The sequence below is a fragment of the Lycorma delicatula genome, chromosome 3 (genome assembly GCF_047948215.1).
Source record: "Lycorma delicatula isolate Av1 chromosome 3, ASM4794821v1, whole genome shotgun sequence".
Taxonomy (NCBI): domain Eukaryota; kingdom Metazoa; phylum Arthropoda; class Insecta; order Hemiptera; family Fulgoridae; genus Lycorma; species Lycorma delicatula.
Window position 1 is genome coordinate 110,456,976 of NC_134457.1, and position 21,034 is coordinate 110,478,009.

At 28.1% G+C, this 21,034-nt stretch overlaps 1 protein-coding gene across 1 annotated transcript in view; it reads left to right on the forward strand.

Annotated features, from left to right (window-relative positions):
• The window catches only part of LOC142321194 (lachesin-like), a 207,160-nt gene that overhangs the window by 161,926 nt on the left and 24,200 nt on the right, over positions 1-21,034 (forward strand). Inside the window, exons 5-6 of the mRNA XM_075359189.1 lie at positions 10,011-10,142; positions 18,570-18,689. Of these exons, the coding sequence (XP_075215304.1) occupies positions 10,011-10,142; positions 18,570-18,689 (252 nt within the window). The remainder of the gene's footprint in view (positions 1-10,010; positions 10,143-18,569; positions 18,690-21,034) is intronic.

The following is a 21,034-nucleotide window of genomic DNA, read 5'->3' on the forward strand; positions in this document are numbered from 1 at the left end:
TAATATTGAAGTACAATTACTTTGTTAAATGTGAAAATTTTATTATCAAGAATTGTAGTGAATTTTGTTTTGAGAAAATTAATGTAATAAAGTCTACAAAAAATCAACTTTTATTATTAAAGGCAAAACAGAACAAATCAACAAAAAAGTTATGAATTTAAAAAAATTAAAAACAGCTATTTTTATTAAAATAAATTTAGACATTCATACATATATATATATATATATATATATATATATATATATATATATACTAGCAGACCCGGCAATGCTTCGCCATTGCTAGAGTTCAATATATACAGGATGTCCCATATAAAACGCAACCCATCAATCACTCATCCATGAAATTTCAAAAGTCAAGCTTACTCCCCTACTCGTTACTGAAATGGACTTGTCCAACATCTGAACATCGCGGCGACGCAGTAGAACACTACCGATAGTAACAACAATGCAATCATAACGTTCAGTGTACTGCTAGAGATAAGATGGTGTTTTCGCTAGATGAACGTGTTTTCATTGTTGAGTCGTACTTCAGTACGAAATCAGTGGTTGCAGTGCAAGATTTGTTTCACCATAAGTTCCCAGATAAACCAGCTCCTAACAAAACATCAGTATTAAGGTTAGTTGCGAAATTTAGAGAGACTGGTTCTGTTAATAATAAGGAACACAAAAGATCTGCGTCAGTGTTGAATACAGATACCGTCACTGAAATCAAAGACCGATTACTCGCCTCGCCAAATAAATCGATCAGACGTTTGTCTGCTGAAATTAATTTGTCTAAATCAACTGTTCATCGGGCGACCAAACAATTACAATTACGACCTTATCGCATTCAAACGGTTCATCGACTTCTTGAGCCCGACAAAGAAAAACGGCTACAATATTGTCAATGGTTCCGTCGATTTCTGCGTGAGGGAATTAATGTTATGGATTCGTTATTTTTCACAGATGAAGCACGGTTTCATTTGGATGGCTACGTAAACAGCCAAAACAGTAGAATTTGGAGTGCTGAAAATCCCCACGTTTACCACGAAAAACAATTACACCCGCAGAAGTTGGGCGTGTGGTGCGCGATATCGCGGAAGAAAATAATCGGTCCTATTTTTTTCGAGTACACCGTTAATGTATCAGTTGATATCAGGATATTTTATTTCAGTTCATTGCACTCTTGGATGAGAGAGACAGACACTGCTGGCTACAACATGACGGTGCGACATCGCACTACGCAGGTTTAACTTCTGATTTCGTTGAGGAATTCTTAGGTAATCGTGTTATCGGTCAAGGCTTGTGGCCACCAAGATCTCCAGATTTGACTGCGGCGGATTTTTTCTATGGGGTTACCTCAAAGAAGCCTACAGCAACAAACCACGAATAATTGAAAGTCAATATTGAACAACTGTAATAAATATTCAGCCACAAACTCTGAAAAAAGTTGCAAGAAACGCTCTAAAAAGAATTGAAACTTGTATTCAAGAAGATGGAGGCCACTTCCAACATTTACTCTAAATGTAAGGTAATGGATGGTAATAATAAAAATTACATTTACATTTACACATGCCTTTTTATTATTTCAATACCTAACAAGGTAAGGTTGGGTTGCGTTTTATATGGGACACCCTGTAATATATATATGTAATATATATATATATATATATATATATAGATTAAATGAATATAATTTAAAGTTTGATAAAACATTAAAAAATGAGCATTACGGAACTTCACAAAATTTAACCTTTCCCTTTTACCCTTTCTCCATTTACCCTTTTCCCCTTTCTCCTTTATCCCCTTTTACCCTTTCTCCCCTTTCCCTTTTCTTTCCCTTTCCTTTTTCCCATTTTCCTTTTTACCATAGTTCCTTCACCTCTCCACCATTCCCCCTTTTCCGCCTTTTCTCTTTCTTTTCTCATTTAACTTTCCTTTATTTCCCTTTCCTCTTTCCATTTCCTTTTCCCGTTTTTCCTTTTTTTCTTTTTACACTTTCCCCTTCTTCCCTGTTACCTTTTCCGATTTTTCCCTTTCTCCCTTTTCCCCGTGCGTAAATCGGTCCACTAGTTTTTTAGCTTATAGCGAACACACATATCGGAAACACTGAAATGGAATCGTAAAATATTTAATATAGCGTATTTTGCTTTTACGTCCAATAGATAGCGCTGTTTTTCAAGACCTGTCACAAGTGTGACATCTTAGGTATATAAATAGTAGGTATATAAAAACAAGCACGTATTCGAATGCAAATTTTGTGTAAAATTTTCAAAACATTCGCTGAAGAACTTTTGGAGATCAAGATTTTGAACAAACGAACATTTATGTTTTTATTTACGTAGATATGTTCGTAAGTGGTTAGGTGGGCAAGTCACAGGTAAAAAATAAACTCTTCAAGCACTAGATTGAATGATTTTAGGAAAAATATGGAAACATTTGATTAGAGCATCAGAAAATCGAACTTATTTACGAAAAATAAAAGCGGCTAACTACAGCAAATAATAAATATATGAAACAATACTCTTAATGAAGAAAATTTTTGAAAATATATCAATACAAAATAAACAACAATTTAGAAGGATTTAATTGAAATTTATTCGAGTTCATGTTACTTGTACTCTTTAATGGAGGATACAGAATCGTAATGCTTTTTTTTAATTAGTATAATTCATAAACTCATCAAAAAGGTGATATCGGTTTTGTAAAACAGTATTTTTTTATTTAGTGGTAAATAAATTGGTTAGAAATTTCTTAAATGGGTCGGCTGTTTATTAAAAGTTCCAAAAGAAGGCTATTTCTCGTGTGTCAAAATTTTTTGTGTACGCAAACATACTGTAGTTCTATTGTTTAGTTTGGTAGAGGGAGTATTACCCTTTAAAAAATAAGCGATTATCTTTTTTTCAAATATATTTTCTATATTTAAACCTATGGAAATCGTTTATTCGTTAATGAGAGTTGCATTAAGAATGTACAGTATTAATGTATTACCATAAATGTTGTATTTAGGACTGCATCTGCAGTTATTGAAATTTCTTATTAAAGAAATTGTTAACCACCAATATACGAGTATTTTTTTATGAGACTAAGCAATAATTCTTCAGAATATTACATGCCTCTGAACAAAAAAATAACGTTCTGAGAGTAACTCTTCTTTACAAACGTAGAATCCTAGAATATTATTTAAAATATTTTATAGTAAAATCTGATTTTCATAGAAAATCTCAATAAATAACTATAACACGAATTCTTTTGTCAAGTTGTAAATTTTTTTTTACAATAAGTATCTTTCTATAAGGCATAATTAACTCGAAAACTCATAACAACAAACTAGTTTTACAAGAATAGATTAGTTTTTTTTCAGAAATATCACTTACTTTATTTTAAAGGGGAATTTTTAATAACAGTTTCCTGAACTTTAATAAAATTCATTATCTAGAAATATCCATTCTTGGAGATGTTTAGTTTTAGTTATAAATATAAATTCTGAACTAGGATTCTAAAACGGTTACAGAATACAAAGTTTGTTTCTTTATGATAATAAGAAAAATATGACGTAGTCAACTCAAACTTTTAATGTCCCTGATCAGCCAAAGTGTAAGAAATGAAACCTACAAACAAATTTAAAATCTTTAACATATGTTGAGTTCATGAAAGCAACAAATAAGTTAAGATTAGTTGAAATCTGTAAGAGGATTTTTTCACAACTGCATTAACTTATATTACATCAAATAAGGCAGAAAACTCTTAAGCAGCATTGAATAGAGTTTCTTGGTCCTCAGTTACTTTTTATTGCCACTTCTTGAGAAATATTTTCAGTTTATGAAAAGGAATAGAAATTTAGATGTAGGAATACAAATCTCGTTTTGGCGTATTTACGTATTCCTTTATTTAATCTAGAATTTTAAATCTTTTTATAAGAACTAAAGTATACTAATTAGATACTTTCAATAAGTTAAAAAAAAATGTTTGTAAAGTTTGTGGCTTGGGGTAGATAATAATATTAATTATTATTTTTTTTATGATTTATTTATACATTATGTTAATAATTGGCTTGAATTTATTCACTTAACCATTAGGGCAAACATTTACATTGTAAAAATTCATAATATTAAATATTCCGTATTTATGATTATTATTAACCGAATCCAGACCCACAATGGAAACCGTATGTAAAAAACCTCATAATTATTCATTTATTCCCGAAATTCGTTACCGCGTGTTGAAAATTAAATTTCCGATTTACCCTCTTGTTTATGGTAAACTACCGAATATCCTCGTAATCGACATTTTTCCTGAAAGTAAAGATTAATATTCACAGGAATTTTAGTGTAGACTCACTTTATATTGTAAATTATTTTAAATGTAATGATTTTTTTTGTTGTTTAATTCTTTTACTGAATCTAATGTAATAAAAATAAAATAGTTTTTATGTTTTTACTTAAAATAGTAACTTTAATCTTAAATATACAGTCTTTGCTTACTTATTTCCTCACTGTTTGTACAAATATAAAATTATTTCTTCTTTATTTTGAAAATAATTTAACAAAATTACGAGTGAATAAAACGAGTAAACATTATTTCCACTTTGAAAAAAAAATAAGAAAAATTACTCTTTGTAAATCAATATCTCTTTTACGAATAACATCATGTCTTTTTTTTTTTTGTAGAGATAAAACACTCAACAAATAGCCTATTAGTGAACTTCTGCCTGACAGTAACTATTAGAATTTATTGAATTATTGAGCCGAGAAAAAGCAATTTTTCATTGTAGCTGATCGACACCTCGTCATACTATGATATATAATGTAACACGAGTTCTCTCGCCGGCAGTTTTTCGATTATCAAAAGGGGATGCAATTTTTTTCTTGCAAATGGCAGACTTAACATTCGTCTTTATTCCTTCCGTGCGGTTGGACTCTCTATTACGCCCTTCATTGCATGCTCGCTGAAGTGATCAGGTTCCTAACAACTTACACTGTCAGGCGCAGTTCTAAACATCGTGAAATAGGATTTTCATTGAATATCCATGTTGTCTTTCGTTAATCCTTCATATTTAAAATTTAATTGTCGTAACTATTTATTCTTTAAAATTTCTTATCCTATGTAATCCGAATATTAAAAAGATCTGTTATATATTTGTCGTTATAATCTTTTTATATTAAAAAAAACAATAAATATGTATGTAGAATTGCAGAAGTTAACTTCCAAAAAATTAGTAAATTTAAAACAGGTAGATCAAAAAAAATTATCTGTCTAAAATAGTATTGATTTAAAATACTATCTTACCGCTATATAATTGTGCCGCACGAAAATATGACGATTTTTGATTTGACCTAGAGTAGTGGAAGTTATTGAAATGAAAGAAATTAGAAATTAGATGCAACATTTTTTTATAATGCATTCAATTTACTTGTTAATTGCTATGAAGAATTAATTTGTAACACATCACTTTGAAACGAAGAAATTCTTCTTGAAATATTATGTTAGGTTCTATAAAAAAATTTCAAATGACCGCAACTATATTAGAACTTTTACTGGCCTGTCGCTGACTGTTCGAGCATATAAAAGTCCTAAACGGCTGAGATAAGTGGTTGTACAACCATTAACACTCATTAACCTACATTTCATGACGAGCATTCGTTTAACAAAAAAAAAATCGAATTGTTTTGAATAATCTCCCACATAATCAACCACATTTCTCTGAAAAAAATTGTTTGTTATCTGGAAACCCTCGAACTTTACGTAATTTAAGTATGAATTGGGCTCATTTTTATTTAATTGGACATGTTAACAAACAAATCATTAGAAAGTATTCTTCCAAATAAAATTAGTTTGAACTACCGCAGAATTTTGAAAACCTAACTGTTTAGTCTAAATGAAAAAGTTTGAACTCACTCGACCCCTTCGAAGAAAATGTCGAAAGAATAACAGTTATAGCTGAATGGTCAAAACATTAGAATTACGACATTGGATGAAAAAAAAAATATGACATGATTCAATAATAACGATGCTACATCACATACAACAATATTTATGTAAATTTTTTGAACGATGTTTCCTAGTCGGTTTACTTCTTGGAATAAAAATTACAATATATTATCAAGATCTGCAGAGTTCAGTAGAATTTGAAGAATTCTTCAAAATCTGTGGGTTTTTTATAGAATTATTTAATAGCAAATGTTTATGGAAATAAATTTAAAAATCAACTGTAGAACTGGAAAATAACATCACTGAGGAAATTAAAAGTATGAATTAATATATGTTGATATGGATGTTACAAAATCTGAAGAATATATTTTTAAAAACGAAGCGCAATTGTGTTATTTTTAAGATAAAGGCAAATAAAATATACATTTTTAGTAGTTTTTTCACTACTTAATTTGATTCTATAATTTAAAGTGATGGTTTAAAGTCGTCACATTCTCTCATATTACATTCTGTACATAAATTGTGTAATCCTTATGTGATTAGTTTGTAGGAAGTTTAAGGGTGATTATGAATTCATTATCTAACTAAAGCTGTATACCCTTCCCGATCCCTCTGATTATTACAATTTTATTTTGTTATTTCTCTTTCATCCAAATTTGGAATAAATATTAACAAACTAATGTAAATTAATATAAAAACGTATTAAAATAATAATCTTCTTTTTTCAGTAAATTTTTATCAATACCAGAATGATTTTTTTTTTTTAATTCTTTACGTATTATTATGATTATTTAATGAATTTTTTTTTTTAATCAGGTATTTTTTTGAATGGGGTATTAGTATTAAAATTTATCCACACGTTTTTTTTTGTTTTTTTTTTTTTGGAAAGGCTAGGCAAATTTGGTTGACAAAGTATGTTTTTTACTTGAGCCTAGGATTTTAATCGATTTTTTTTAAATTTTTTTGTGGTTTTCTGTTTTATTTATTTTTTATACATGCCTTGTAACAATAAAGAATTCTCTGAAAATATGTATGCCTAGAATTTTATTATATTAATATGTATAACTAACTATTCCTTTCTTTTTTTTGTATTTTTTTTTTCGTTTTTGACCGACATTAATAAAACGAGAATGTTTTAAATTCAAGTTGTATATTTTTATTTTTTCTTACGTATGTTTAGTCTTATTCTTTACCAACTGGATTGATTTCAATGAGTTTTTTTTACCGACTTTTCGAAGAAAAATACGATATTACTTTTGGTCGCATGGTGGGATTGGAAGGGGGGGGGGGGTTGAAATTGAATTTTTTTTACGTTTGTGGTATGAGGACTACGAAAATCATCAATCCAACAAGCATTTGGTCGTTATCGTACGCGTCTAACATCTAGTGTGTCCATTCAAGTGCTAATTTAATCCGTCTGCCATCAGTTCTTCTTGCTACATGGTCTGCCTACTGTCAAAATAGTTATTTAATTTACTTCTTTAACTTTCATGATGATATCATATATTTTCATCTGTCCTTTGTTCCGTTTACAGGTCTTCCTATCCCGTCTGGTAACTCCGAGCATACACCATTCCATATTTCTTTGTGCTACCCGTGTAGCTTCTGTAATTATTGAACTGCTAATGACCAAGTTTTGATAGGTAAGGACTGACAGGATGCATTGATCGGAAACTGGGAGTTCGTTCTTGAAAACATTGTTAAATCTCCAGAATACCTGCCAGCCAAGCTTAACTTGTTGTTCAACTTCTTTGATTGTATCACCCTCAGTTGACATCCGCTGGACAAGATATTCATAATGATACACCTATTTCAGTTCTTCTTCAGACAAATAATTCTTATGACCTGGCTCTTTTTAAGGTTCATCCTTAGAGCATAGGGTTCACCAGCCACCTGCAATTCCTGCATGTTTGTTGTTTTTCTTGTTCTTGTGTGAAGAGACTATATCATCTGCAAATCTTAGGTGGTTTAGATATGCACCATTTTTTCATATGCCCTCTTCTTTCCATTCCAGTTTTGTAAATACCTCCTCAAGGTAGGCTGAAAAGAGCATCTCTCAGTGATGTAATCTCACCTTGTCATACACCTTTTTGTGCATAAAATATTTTATGTTTAAATAAATGTTTAAAATTACATTTAAATATTTTATGTGTCTATTTTATGTTTATTGAGATAAACTGTAGCTTTTGCTTCTTCATACATCAATAGTAGCAAGTTTATATAGACTATGCTTACATTGTTATGTAACTCATTTATTATGGTTTGCATTGTTACCAAGTGAAATGCTTTATTGGAGTCAATTTTTTTTTTTTTTTTTTTTTTTTTTTTTTTTTTTTTTTTTTTTTCATAGAGTCATAGATAGGAGTATGGTTTATTCGTTATGTCTCTCTATGACTTGCTGAACAACCTGGTTGTGATCCATTGTGTTAAAACTGCTTCTAAAGCCTGCCTGCTTCTTCGATTGTGATTCATTCAGTATTGTTAGCATTCTTTTTTCTACCATCTTGATGAAAACTTTGTAAATAAGTGAGAGCAAGTTTACTGGGCAATAATTCTTCAGGTCTTCCTGAGTTCCTTTCTTGTATAAAAGGATCACTTTAGCAGTTTTATATGCACTTGGAATTTTTCAGTTTTTTTATTTTGTTATCGAAATCTACCTGGTTCTCAAATTGTAACATTCTTCCAAATAAATTGAGTTTTTTTTTAAAATTAAAAATGTTATTTCTTTATGATGGCTTGACAGGACTTTTCCCCATACTGAATCGTAGTATAAATGGCATAGCCTAAAATTACTCTGACATTCAAAATACTTACATGATGATCCAGACAAACTCATGAATCTATCCTGTTTTTCTGTACACAACTGCCTTAATTTTACCAAATGGCAAGCCACTATGTTTTATTTTTTATTTTAACTTGAATTACATTCCTACTTAACTCTACCATCATTGAATGGTACTGGTATTAAAATTATTTTAATAATATATTACATAAAATTGATTAGTGGTATATAATGGTTCAGAACTTTTCATGCCCTACGCTCTTACATCTTTACTTAAATATCACAAAATCTGCTTGCAGTTACTGTAACTGAACAATAAATGTAATTATGTTTGCTTAAATTTTTAAAGCTTTCTGAACAATATAATACATTCTGTAGTTATTTCTCACTTGCTGTTTAAAATCTGAAAAGCTTTTCAGATTATAATATCTTTATTACTACATTAACAATAAGACGATTTAGCAGTCATACCATTTACATATACTGAATGATAAATTTAGTGAATTCTTTTACACCTTCCTTCTTCCTTTATAAATTTTAAATTCTTAATGTCTAAATTACTAATTTTAATGTTACTCTCTTCTATTTATATTTTTTTCAAAACAAATATATTTATAAAAGTAATTGTAGACAGATTCAAAAAGTAGTCTTATGTTATTAAAATTCTACCGTAAATAAATAATATTTTTATATACTGAATTAATTTCTAAAAATTTTTAATTCCTATAAATATTAAATTTAAAAATAAATTGTTGTACTTATTAGCTGCTACTTAGCCTGATGTATTACATTAGAAACAAAATCTCTAAACAAAAACATAGTTTAAAGCACATATATCAAAAAATAAAGAATTTTCCTTTATTTAGACCAGTATCTATTTCAAAAGAATCATGCAACTGCACTTTCTGTATAAAGCAGATAATAATAAAGGCAGTATGAGTCCAAATATGAATTTGAGAAGGCAACAGTAAAAAGCCGCAGTAGAGAGAAAGAATGAAATAGATAAAGTAAACATCGATAGATAGATCTAAATTCAAACTGCTACAAAAAATAAAAAGAACTTATTTTATAATTTGAAATTTATCTTGTTTGTTTACTTCAAAATAATCTAGCTCAACCAATTTGATCCCTTTCTACTGTGTCAAATGTTGCACTTAATTAAATTTTATAGCAATCTACCACTTACAGAACCTTGACTTTTATTCTGCCATAAATTTTTACATCCATAATCTACAAATGAATGAAAGACTTATATAATTTATCCAAGTTAATAATAATTTTATTTCATTAATTATTCATGTTTATTTTTTTTCAGCTGTAAGATCGTATGATGGTGAGACATTATTACTTACAAATGTTCAGAGATCAGATATGGGCCCTTACCTTTGTATAGCAACAAATGGCGTACCGCCTTCTGTTAGTAAAAGATTCAGTGTCCAGGTTCATTGTAAGTATTCAGATTCATATATTTTATCCACAAGAATTCTATTTTCACATGTATTTAATTCTTAAAACTTAAACAAAATTATTTAAGAAAGAATGTTGCAACAAAATTAAAAATTATAAATTACGAATAAATTGACAAGGGATAAATCCAATAAAATGATAAGTTAAATGAATATGTACAAAATTTAAAGCTTATACCTTATTGTATAAGCTTTAAATTTATACCTAAAGTGCAATGTAATTTACACCTTATTTTCCATAAGGACTCGAGTGAAAAAATAGCCACGAGAGGTACTTTTGTAGTGATGATCAGAATTTTATAAAGTACGCTTAGTATGACTTGGAAAACAATTTTTTAAATGTATTGAAAACATATTGTACCCAAATGAAGCAGTTCATAAGAAAGTTAATTTTTTTGTCTAATTAGCAGTTAGAAGAGTTACACGTCAATTAGCTAATAAAATTAACTCCAACAAATTAAAATGAAATTTAACAGTACCTTGACCTGCTACAGATAATATTTCAATCTGTTTTGTGTACCATCAGTATAAATATCATTCTTTTTTTTTTTATTGAAGTTTTCTTCAATTCTAGTTTAAATGACTACTAAGCCACATTTATCCTGTTTGAAAAATGGCACAAAATTATGTTTACGTACAAATACAAAAATTACACAGATTGTTTATTTAACCCTTACAGTTATTTTTGTATTCATTAGAAAAAAATTAAAAAAATTTTAGGTAAATTTTAGATCAAAATAAAATAATAAAATTTACTGATATAGGTACATTCATTTAGAAGAAATTATTTAAAAATTTAAACTGCCGCATTACTATTCACTTGAATATGCTCATTCAATTAAAAAAGTATGTCTCAAAGTATCACTGAATAAGATTCCATCAACAAGACCCACAATTGGCAACAATAATACAAATTCAAAGACTAATTTGTTTCTCAGATTGACTGAATAAATTGAGATTGTGACAAAATTGTTTAAAATTTTGCCACACATTTTAGACAAAAGAAGCACAATCTTTTTTCACAAGAAAAAGATTGCTGTATTTTTAATTTAATTTACACATTTTAATGTTAGATCATCACTTATTAGCAGATTGTGAATCAAATTAATAAAATTCATCCATCATTTCGTTGGATGGACCTTTTTGAATTTACATCTTCATCCACTAGGTATCGCATCAAAACTCTTTTTCATAAAAATGAATAGTTAAAAAATTAAATTATGAAAAATGTAGTAAATTTTGAGAAATTATTTGATTAATAGTAAAAATAATTAAAAAATAAAGTTATTTCAAAAGGTTTACTTAACTGCCAACTGCATTGTGGTAGTAAACATCATTCTTTTGAACAGTTTTGTTGCAGTTAATGTTTATGCAGTATGAACATAATTCTCTCTCAAAAAAAGATCAGCAAATCTCACAATTATACAAAAATCATTTTTAAAATGTACGTTATATTTTAAAATGTATGTTATATTTACTTGACATTTTAATTTTATGGAAATCTACATGTTTTAATTTTATTTTTGAAGCTTTTTATTAATATTAAAAAACCATTTTTATATGAGCTACATACAGAAGGCATTTTATGAAGACATATTAATTTCTTATTACCACTGAAATTAAGAGCTAAATGAACTAACATTTTATATAAGAGATGCTAAAATTTCATATTTTAATTTATGTTATATGTATATTATATTATGGGTTTATTAAGGTTATAGCAGTTAAAATTGCTTACATCAGAAAAACATTAAAATCTTTTATTTTAGTACAAAATTAAATTTCAGTTAAATTTGTTTTTAGTAAAATAATGTTGAAAAGAAGAGATTTAATTTGATAAATAAAAATATAATTAATAGAAAGATTTAATTTGATAAAAAAAGTGCATTTTCAGAATGGTTTATTACAGAATTATTATAGTTGAACTGAGATGTTCTCTTTCATTGGTCAAATTGTATTCGAATTAAATTGGAAATTTTTCATCATAGATCTAATATACGAATACCAACTGACAGGTCATTTTAGGTAAATAGATGACATTAGGTGTTCAAATAAATTCTTAAGTACTGCAAAACATGACAATACAGGAAGTGGTAGAAGTGATGCTAGGTTGATAAATACATAGATGATTTCCATGTTATATAGGAGTAGCAACTAGATGTGGGCAATAGTATGGTGGAGAATCTTAATGCTGAAGATAGTGGAAGTGAAGGCTACATCCATAGGAACACCACCAGAAGTACATAAAAAAGAGAAACATCTCAATCAAATCTGATAGAAAAGTTTTAATTAAAGCAGTTCTACAATATATTCAAATATAAGATCATACCATTACTACATATTCTTATGCATGCAAGTATAACCTGGCAATAGAAGAAAACTGAAAACAAACAAAAAAATCTTAAGTAATTTTATTTTACAAAGAAACTATTTTAATCTACACTGGTTAATAAGAAATGAACCCACCGGGTTGGTCTAGTGGTTAACGCGTCTTCCCAAATCAGCTGATTTGGAAGTCGAGAGTTACAGCGTTCAAGTCCTAGTAAAGCCTGTTATTTTTACAAGGATTTGAATACTAGATCATGGATACCGGTGTTCTTTGGCGGTTGGATTTCAATTAACCACACATCTCAGGAACGGTCGAACTGAGAATGTACAAGACTACACTTCATTTACACTCATACATATCATCCTCATTCATCCTCTGAAGAATTATCTAAACGGTAGTTACCGGAGGCTAAACAGGAAAAAAAATAGAGGTTAATAAGAAATGAGACTTCTAACTTTTAAATGTACACAACATTCAAGAGAGAAAAAATTAAATTATCATTGTTTTTCAAATAATGATAATTTACAGCAACCTAAAAAAAGTGAAAAAGAATGAATGAATGAATGAATTTGTATTCTGGTTGAATTTGGTTGTATTTTTTTTCTATTATCCAAAAATTCAGTTGTCAGTGTGATGAATCATACTGTAGTCACAACCTGTTGAAGTGTTTTGTATGTGACACATCTATATTTTTTTAATGTCTAGTAATTACGGAGGTTCAAAAACAACTTAAAAAGATGTTCTAAATAATGATTAGTAAACAGGAAATATGAATGAATATTGCAAATCATATAATTATATAATAATAAAAAAATTCCAAACTCAGAAAACAATTTAAAAATCTAATTAATAAAAAAAATATATGCAGCTGATCTTAAACTTTTTAATGATGAACTGAAATAAGTCATGTTTACAGTCATGTAAATTCTTCACATGAAGCAGCAGAAATGTTTTCTAGCAAAAAATGTTGTGTACAGTGGTTTAATTGAATGCTATAAGAGCAAACATAGAAAATTACAAAATGAAAATCGAATTCTAACAAATAAATTAATTGAAGTAGAAAGTTGTGTAATCAAACTAGAACAGTACAGCAACGTAACAACTGCTAATTCAAGGCAATCCTAAGATTAAAAATTTAAAAGTGTATGAGATAAATAAAATCACCAGAATTATTAATGTAAAAATAAATAACTCTGATTTCAAAATTGTACATGGAATTCCTGCAAATGACAAAAACAAAATTAAACCTCTTTCTTAGTATTTCACTAATACAATTCTTAAAAGTAGATGGCTTACTAGTTTCAATAAAATGCAAAAGGAACTTTTATAAAAAATTATTAAACAATTTAGAATAAAACAAGTCAATACAAATTTTGCTGACAATTCAAACTGCATGAACAAGAATTTATCCAGAGATTACTGTCATTTACTATATGCTATTAAGAATTTTGCCAACAATAATTTTAAATATGTTATGGTACAAAATGGGACTCTTCATATGAAAATTGATAGCAAAAGGCCTTTTGCTAGAATTATTAATCTTATGGACTTGGAAAAATGGCACTGTCAGTAATGTTAAATTTGCTAAAATAGGTTATTTTTCACATTTTGAATGTTCTCATTTTTTTACTGTATATAGTTTATTTTTACTATACATTAATTCTTATTAGAATAATCAATTCCCAGCTAATAATAACTAATTCTATTAATTCTATTTTTAATTTTTTAGATACAAACACTCATATTGCAAAAGAAATCTATAATTATTTTAATTACTCCCTCCCTTTTAAAAAATTTTGAGATAATACATCAAAATATTTTAACATCTACCATAAATATCTATTCCTCTTTTGTGATGTACCAGGGTGTAATTTCCCTTTTGTGTCAATCTTTTAATTCATGGTAAAATGCTAAAAATTTTGTTTATTTATCCACTATCTAACCATGATGTAAATATTTCCCTAGAAGATCTAGAAGAATACGAGGTATGTTCAAAAAGTAACGAGAATTTTTGTTTCTGGATTGTTGTATTTGGATAAAAATTGACGAACAAGCAATGAAGTGTGAGCAGGCGCATTATCATGGTGCAAAAGCCATGAATTGTTTTGCCACAAATCCGGGCATTTTTTCGGATTGCTTCACGAAATCGGCGTTGAACGTGTAGGTAATACTCCGTATTGATCGTTTGAACTTGTGGCAAAAGAACTCATGATGCACTATGCCATTAAAATTGAAGAACACGGTGAGCATAACCTTCACATTTGACCGTACTTGTCGAGCTTTTTTCGGTACTGGTGATCCATAATGCATCCGCTGGGACGTTGAGCCTTAGTTTCGACATTATATCCATAAACTCACGTTTCATCACCGGTTATGATACATTTCAGTAGTTCTGCATCGTTGTTGACTTAATTTAGAGACTCCTAAGATTTAGTTCGAAATTCAACAGTTTTGGAACAAATTTTGCTGTCACATGTTTCATACCCAAAATATCTGAAAAAATTTCATGGCATGAGCCAATTGATATCCCAGCATTATCAGCGACTTCTCTGATTATGATTCGGTGATCATTCATAATCATTTCTTTCAGTTTTCCACATTTTTATCAGTTGTTGATATGCTGGGGCGTCCGGGCGCTCGTCATCTTCAACGTCTTCACGACCTTCCTGGAAATGCTTATACCACTCTTAAACCCTTGCTTTACTCATAGCAGATCACCAAAAGCAATATTTAACATTTTTAAAACATTGCTATGTTTATTACATTCTTATAGCAAAATTTATTACAAATTCTCTGATCCATTAGTTATACAAATAAAAAATCTCCGATATTACAAAAACACGTCTTTTCCTTTTGACAGCTGACAATAGACTAAACATCCAATATGGTAAAAATGTATTGATACTTTTCAGACATGGTTACCAATACAACAACGAAAAATCCCAAGAATCGGACTAATAAAACCCGCGAAATTTCAAAATTCTCGTTACTTTTTGAACACATTTCGTATATTAGTGATTATCAAAGACTGTAAATTATGGATTGTTGATCAAGGCATTAACTTAGTAATGAGATGTAATTAATAAAATTTTGTATGATTATATCAATTTAATGAACAGTAATGGTTTTAAATCTAAACATACCCTAGAATTACAGTGCAAAACCATCTGTCGATAATGTATTATAAGAATTTAGAGAAAAGATTTAAAAAATGTTTAGTAATATATTTAAAACAATAATAATTGACCATTTTCCACTTACAGTATATATAAGTTTAGATGATGGTGGTTGTAACATTAAACATTATTAGAACTGGATTATTGAAACCTCTGACTTTATACTTCTAAATAATTACCCTGCTTCTGAAACATGAATTTTTCTATTAATTGATATAATTAATAACACCAACTTGAAGATAACCTAATGAATTTGTTTACTATTAAATTGATGAATCACTTAAGTCTTTGTACTAAAAAAAAAGTTACCACAAAAAAATGGCTCTTAACTTTTTTGCCCATTCTTATTATGTTTAATAATTTGCAGGGTAAAATATTAAACCCACCGGGTTGGTCTAGTGGTTAACGTGTCTTCCCAAATCAGCTGATTTGGAAGTCAAGAGTTCCAGCGTTCAAGTCCTAGTAAAGCCAGTTATTTTTACATGGATTTGAATACTAGATCGTGGATACCGGTGTTCTTTGGTGGTTGGGTTTCAATTAACCACACATCTCAGGAATGGTCGAACTGAGAATGTACAAGACTACACTTCATTTACACTCATACATATCATCCTCATTCATCCTCTGAAGAATTATCTAAACGGTAGTTACCGGAGGCTGAACAGGAAAAAGAAAGGAAAGGGTAAAATATTAGCAACTTTCAAAAATACCACTTAATTCTATTTACAAATTAAATATGATTAATAAACTTATTTTCAACACTAAGAAAAACCAGTATAGAATAAACTTGATAAATTTTTAAAAAATAATTGCAGTATGTGGAAATGAATTAAAGAATAATTGATCATAATTTTATCAATAGAATGAAAGTTCTAAATTAGATCTTCCTTAATTAATATTTTAGAAATGAGATATAATGAAAATTTTATCATAAACAATTATTTTTTTCAATATCCAGTTAGTCCTTCTGAAAAAAAACTCTAGTTCAAGCATAAAAAATAACTTTCACAATATTATACTAAAAAAATAATCTCACCTTAATTTCACATCCCCTCTCTTTTACAATAAATAAATGTTTCAAAACAGGTAAAATTTCTAAACATTTTAAAATTGCTGATAATACCACTATTCAGATTAGATGTTCGCTTTAAATCAGATAATTATTGGCCTGTTAGTTTGCTGTTTAGCTAAAATAATTTTTTTTAAATTTGTAAAAACTCAAATTCCTAAACAAAAATAATATTTTAGAAAAAGGTCAGAACAGTTTTCAAGATAACAAAAGTACAGATTATGCCCTAATTGAATTTACACATGCCATCACAAGAAATTTCAGGGTAAAAAAAAAACATATTGCCATCTCTCTGAACTTAGAAAAAGCATTTAATATGGTTTCCCATTAGAGATTACTAGTTAAACCTGAGCAATATGGAATATGGAGAATATCTTCTCTACGTTTCAACAGCTACCTAAAAATCTGCTTTCAAAACTGGAATTAGCACCATAAGGTCAGCCACTTTGACTTGTCTGTAGGAATAATTCTCTCACCTATCTTATTCCTAATAGATGTCAGTGATTAAAACAAAAATTGGATAATTTTAAAATAGTTCCTTACACTGGTGACACTGTTCTAATTTTCTTGATTTCTTAATTTTCTAGTTTTAGACTAATATATGGAATGAGGTACTTTTCTGAACAGAGAAGAACATTTTTATAGTGAAAAAGAGATTAGATGTCAAAACATTAACTTTAATTTAAATAAAACTAAACTTATACCATTTAGTCAATCCCGAATTAATAATATTTTGAATTTACACCCTAACTACAAATCGACAATATGTGACTGATGTATCTGTACCATTATCAAAGAATATTTATTATCTCAGTGTCATTTTAGATGAAAATTTTTTATGGGGACATGATGTATTTGTTTTGTTCTGTATATGTTTTATAAAGTCATAACATTCTTCAGTTTAATGAATGAAAGACGCTCTGTTTGTTTGCTAAATAGGTAATTGCAATGATAAAAAGTTATGGAGACTAAGAACCAATAATCTGAAGATGTAAATAAGCACAGAAAAAATTTAATAAATAAATAATAATCAATGTTGACACCACACTTGTTTAAAAATCTTACTTACAAATAAATGAAGTAGAAATTTTGTGTTCATGTTGTATTGTGTTAAAAATATTATATGTTACAAATATTTTTATATGTTATTATTTTTATTTTTATATGTTACAAATATTTTTAAACTAACTACAGAACACTTTACTATAGGTGAATATTCTAAAACTGTTCACATGAGTCTGAACTCAGAAGAAAATTGTTTTAGAGTGAAGGGTAATTCAAACTTAAGTGAAGTTTTTATAACTTTCAGCTTAAATTATGTTCTCTAGTGTGTCTAAAAACTATTTTATAATAAACATCTAACACAATTCTTTTGTTAAAGATTTCCAAAAATAAAATCATTAGTACTACATCTAAATTTTATGAAGTTCAAAATGAGTAATCTATAATTTAGAGTTTAGTTTGTTTTTTATATTTGTCATTCTTTACTCTATTGATTCATTATTTTATAATAATTAAATACAAACTGTATGTAAAAGTACAAATTACGTACAAATTAAATACTGTAATTAAGTACAAACTGTATGTATCTATTTATTTGGAAATGAAGACAACAAAAAGGTTTGGTAATATTAAGAATTTACATAATCTAAATAAAATTTTTCAAAGAGATTCTTTTTTAATAATACTCAATGCTTATTGAATAAAGTTTAATCTTATGAAAATTACTTAAAATTAGATTACTTTAAGTTTTCCATTCAATCATAATTTAGACTACTGTTTATTTTATTTTAAAATGAAAGGCACTGAATGTAGTTTTGGATTTTATTTTCAGTTCATCCAGTGATGAAAGTCTCAAATCAGTTGGTAGCAGCCCCAGTAGGTAGTGATGTGGTAATACAGTGTTATGTGGAAACTTCACCTAAAGCAATGCATTCATGGCTGAAAGATACAGGTAATATTTGTTTATTTTCTCACAGGAAATGAAAATTTATTTACTTTTTAGATTGAATGATACACATGGTATTCATTCCATGTTACCAATTTTCATAAATCTCTCTTTATATATATCAGCACCCTGGAGGTACAGAACACTATTTCTATTTTTACATTTTTTTAGGAGAGCCTGATAGTTTTTTCCTCGATATTTTCAGTTTTTCATATTTCAAAACGTTGCTTAACTAAAATCTGTTTAATAAAATACGTTTATTAGATGTATTTTAATTGATGTTTAAATATAATTTATTAATTTTGTAATAAAAGTAAAAAATTGATGTGGACACTACATGACTTTCTTGAATGCCTATTAAATTACATATACACATTTTTTGATGCACTTCATTTATTAAACTTATTTCATTTCAAAAAGGAATACGATCCTCCAATTCAATGGACAGTTAAGTGGACAGTTAAACAATTGCTGAAGAATTAGTTTTTATTAACATCAAATATTTATACAATTATTAATTCAACAATCTTACATGAAATATTAGGATACAGTAAAAGTTCCTTTATTACTTGTATTACTAGATCAGTATTATTCATCTTTGTGAGTTGCTAATTAACTAAAATTTTAGACTTCTGGTATGATGTATAAATTGAAGATAAAAATAATAATTAAACTACTCCGTTTATTGAACTCCTGTTTACTGATTACAAATGTTAATTTTGATCTTACAGTGTAAAATATTCAGCTTTTATTATTGGATTATTTGGTGAATAATCAAAAATGAAAAAGAAACAATCATACATGAAAAGAAAGATAACAAGAAGAAATATATCTCACAAAAACAACAAGAAGATGGATATGAAGGAGAAAAAAATGTTAAGAACAAGGGAAGAATAAAAAAATTAAGATAAGATGATAAATATAAAGAGGAAGAAAAAATAAAAAGGAAGAAAATGTTGCAACGAAAGAATAAAAACAGCAAGAGAAGATGATAAATAAAAAGAGAAAGAAAATGTTAAGACCAAGGAAAGGAAAAAATAAAAAGGAGAGGTCACCATCCTCTCTTAATTATTATTAAGAAAGGATGGTGAATAAAGAGAGAAAATTTGAAAATTACAGAACGTGTACACAAATTAAGATCACAAGAATTATACCAAACCAAAGAGCGACTAAATGATTGGCAACAAAAACCAAACAAATAAACTGATGATTAACTCTGACTTAGGGAGAATATTGTCCAACAATATCAGAGGAGTAATGAACTAAAAGATAAGAATTTTTTGCAATTTATTAAAGATCAGGCATGTATGCCTCAGTGTATATGTTGGTTTATTTTTCACTCGCTCTGTAGTTAACTTAAATGCAGATAAAATCAAACAGAAATTATCTATAAAATCCAAAATAATACGATTCTAAATTATAATTTTCAATTAAAATTATATAATCAGATGTTTCACCAAATCTATTAAATATACTTGTGTGTAGTAATGCCTATTAAATTACATACATACATTTTTAAAATTTCATAAAATTTTATTTCACTAATAAATATTTTTTTTTTTTTATTGTTATTGAATTATTTTTTTTACAATCACGGGTTAATAATCATTAATAAATAAATATATTTAACCAAAAAAAAAGTTAAAAAAATTAATTTAAAAAATAAATAAAGGAGATGAAGTCTGATTCGAACCAATGTGCCTTCCATTGTAAGATCCAAATATTTCATTAATTAAAACTTTATTTGGCTATAATTGAAACCAATGAAAACAAGTACCACTTATGATATGTCATTAAAAAGCTCTCAATGAGGGCTTATTACTGGAGTTCAGAGAGTCTAAAATCCAAATGGTTTGGAATTTTGGACTTTTTTGGACACTTTTGGTTCAGTTGATTGCAATCAAAAGGGGAGGTGCACAATTAGATGTTACAACAATCCTAATCGTTTTTGAGTCATGCAAGATATATATGTACTGACTCATCATGCCGATACTAGTCAAAATGGATTCAGGGATGGTCAAAATGGGTATTTCTATATATCCAAACTTATTCTATATATATATATATATATCTGAACTGTCATATATTACTCTGTTAAAGGTTCATAGCTTTCTTTTGAAAAAACAGATAAAATTTGTTACAAAAGGATTTTCAGACATTCCTGCAAATCTACTGTCAGTATTTTGTGATTTTTATTTAGTTTGGCTGCTGCTGTTTTTCTTGATTTCATATTATACCTCAGTTTTACTTCTTTAAAATGTAATTTTTTTTCACTTTGGAATCACTTCTTCTCTGAGGACATAACACCCTTAACTTTTGCAACATATGAGCCACATGTGTCACATGTAACT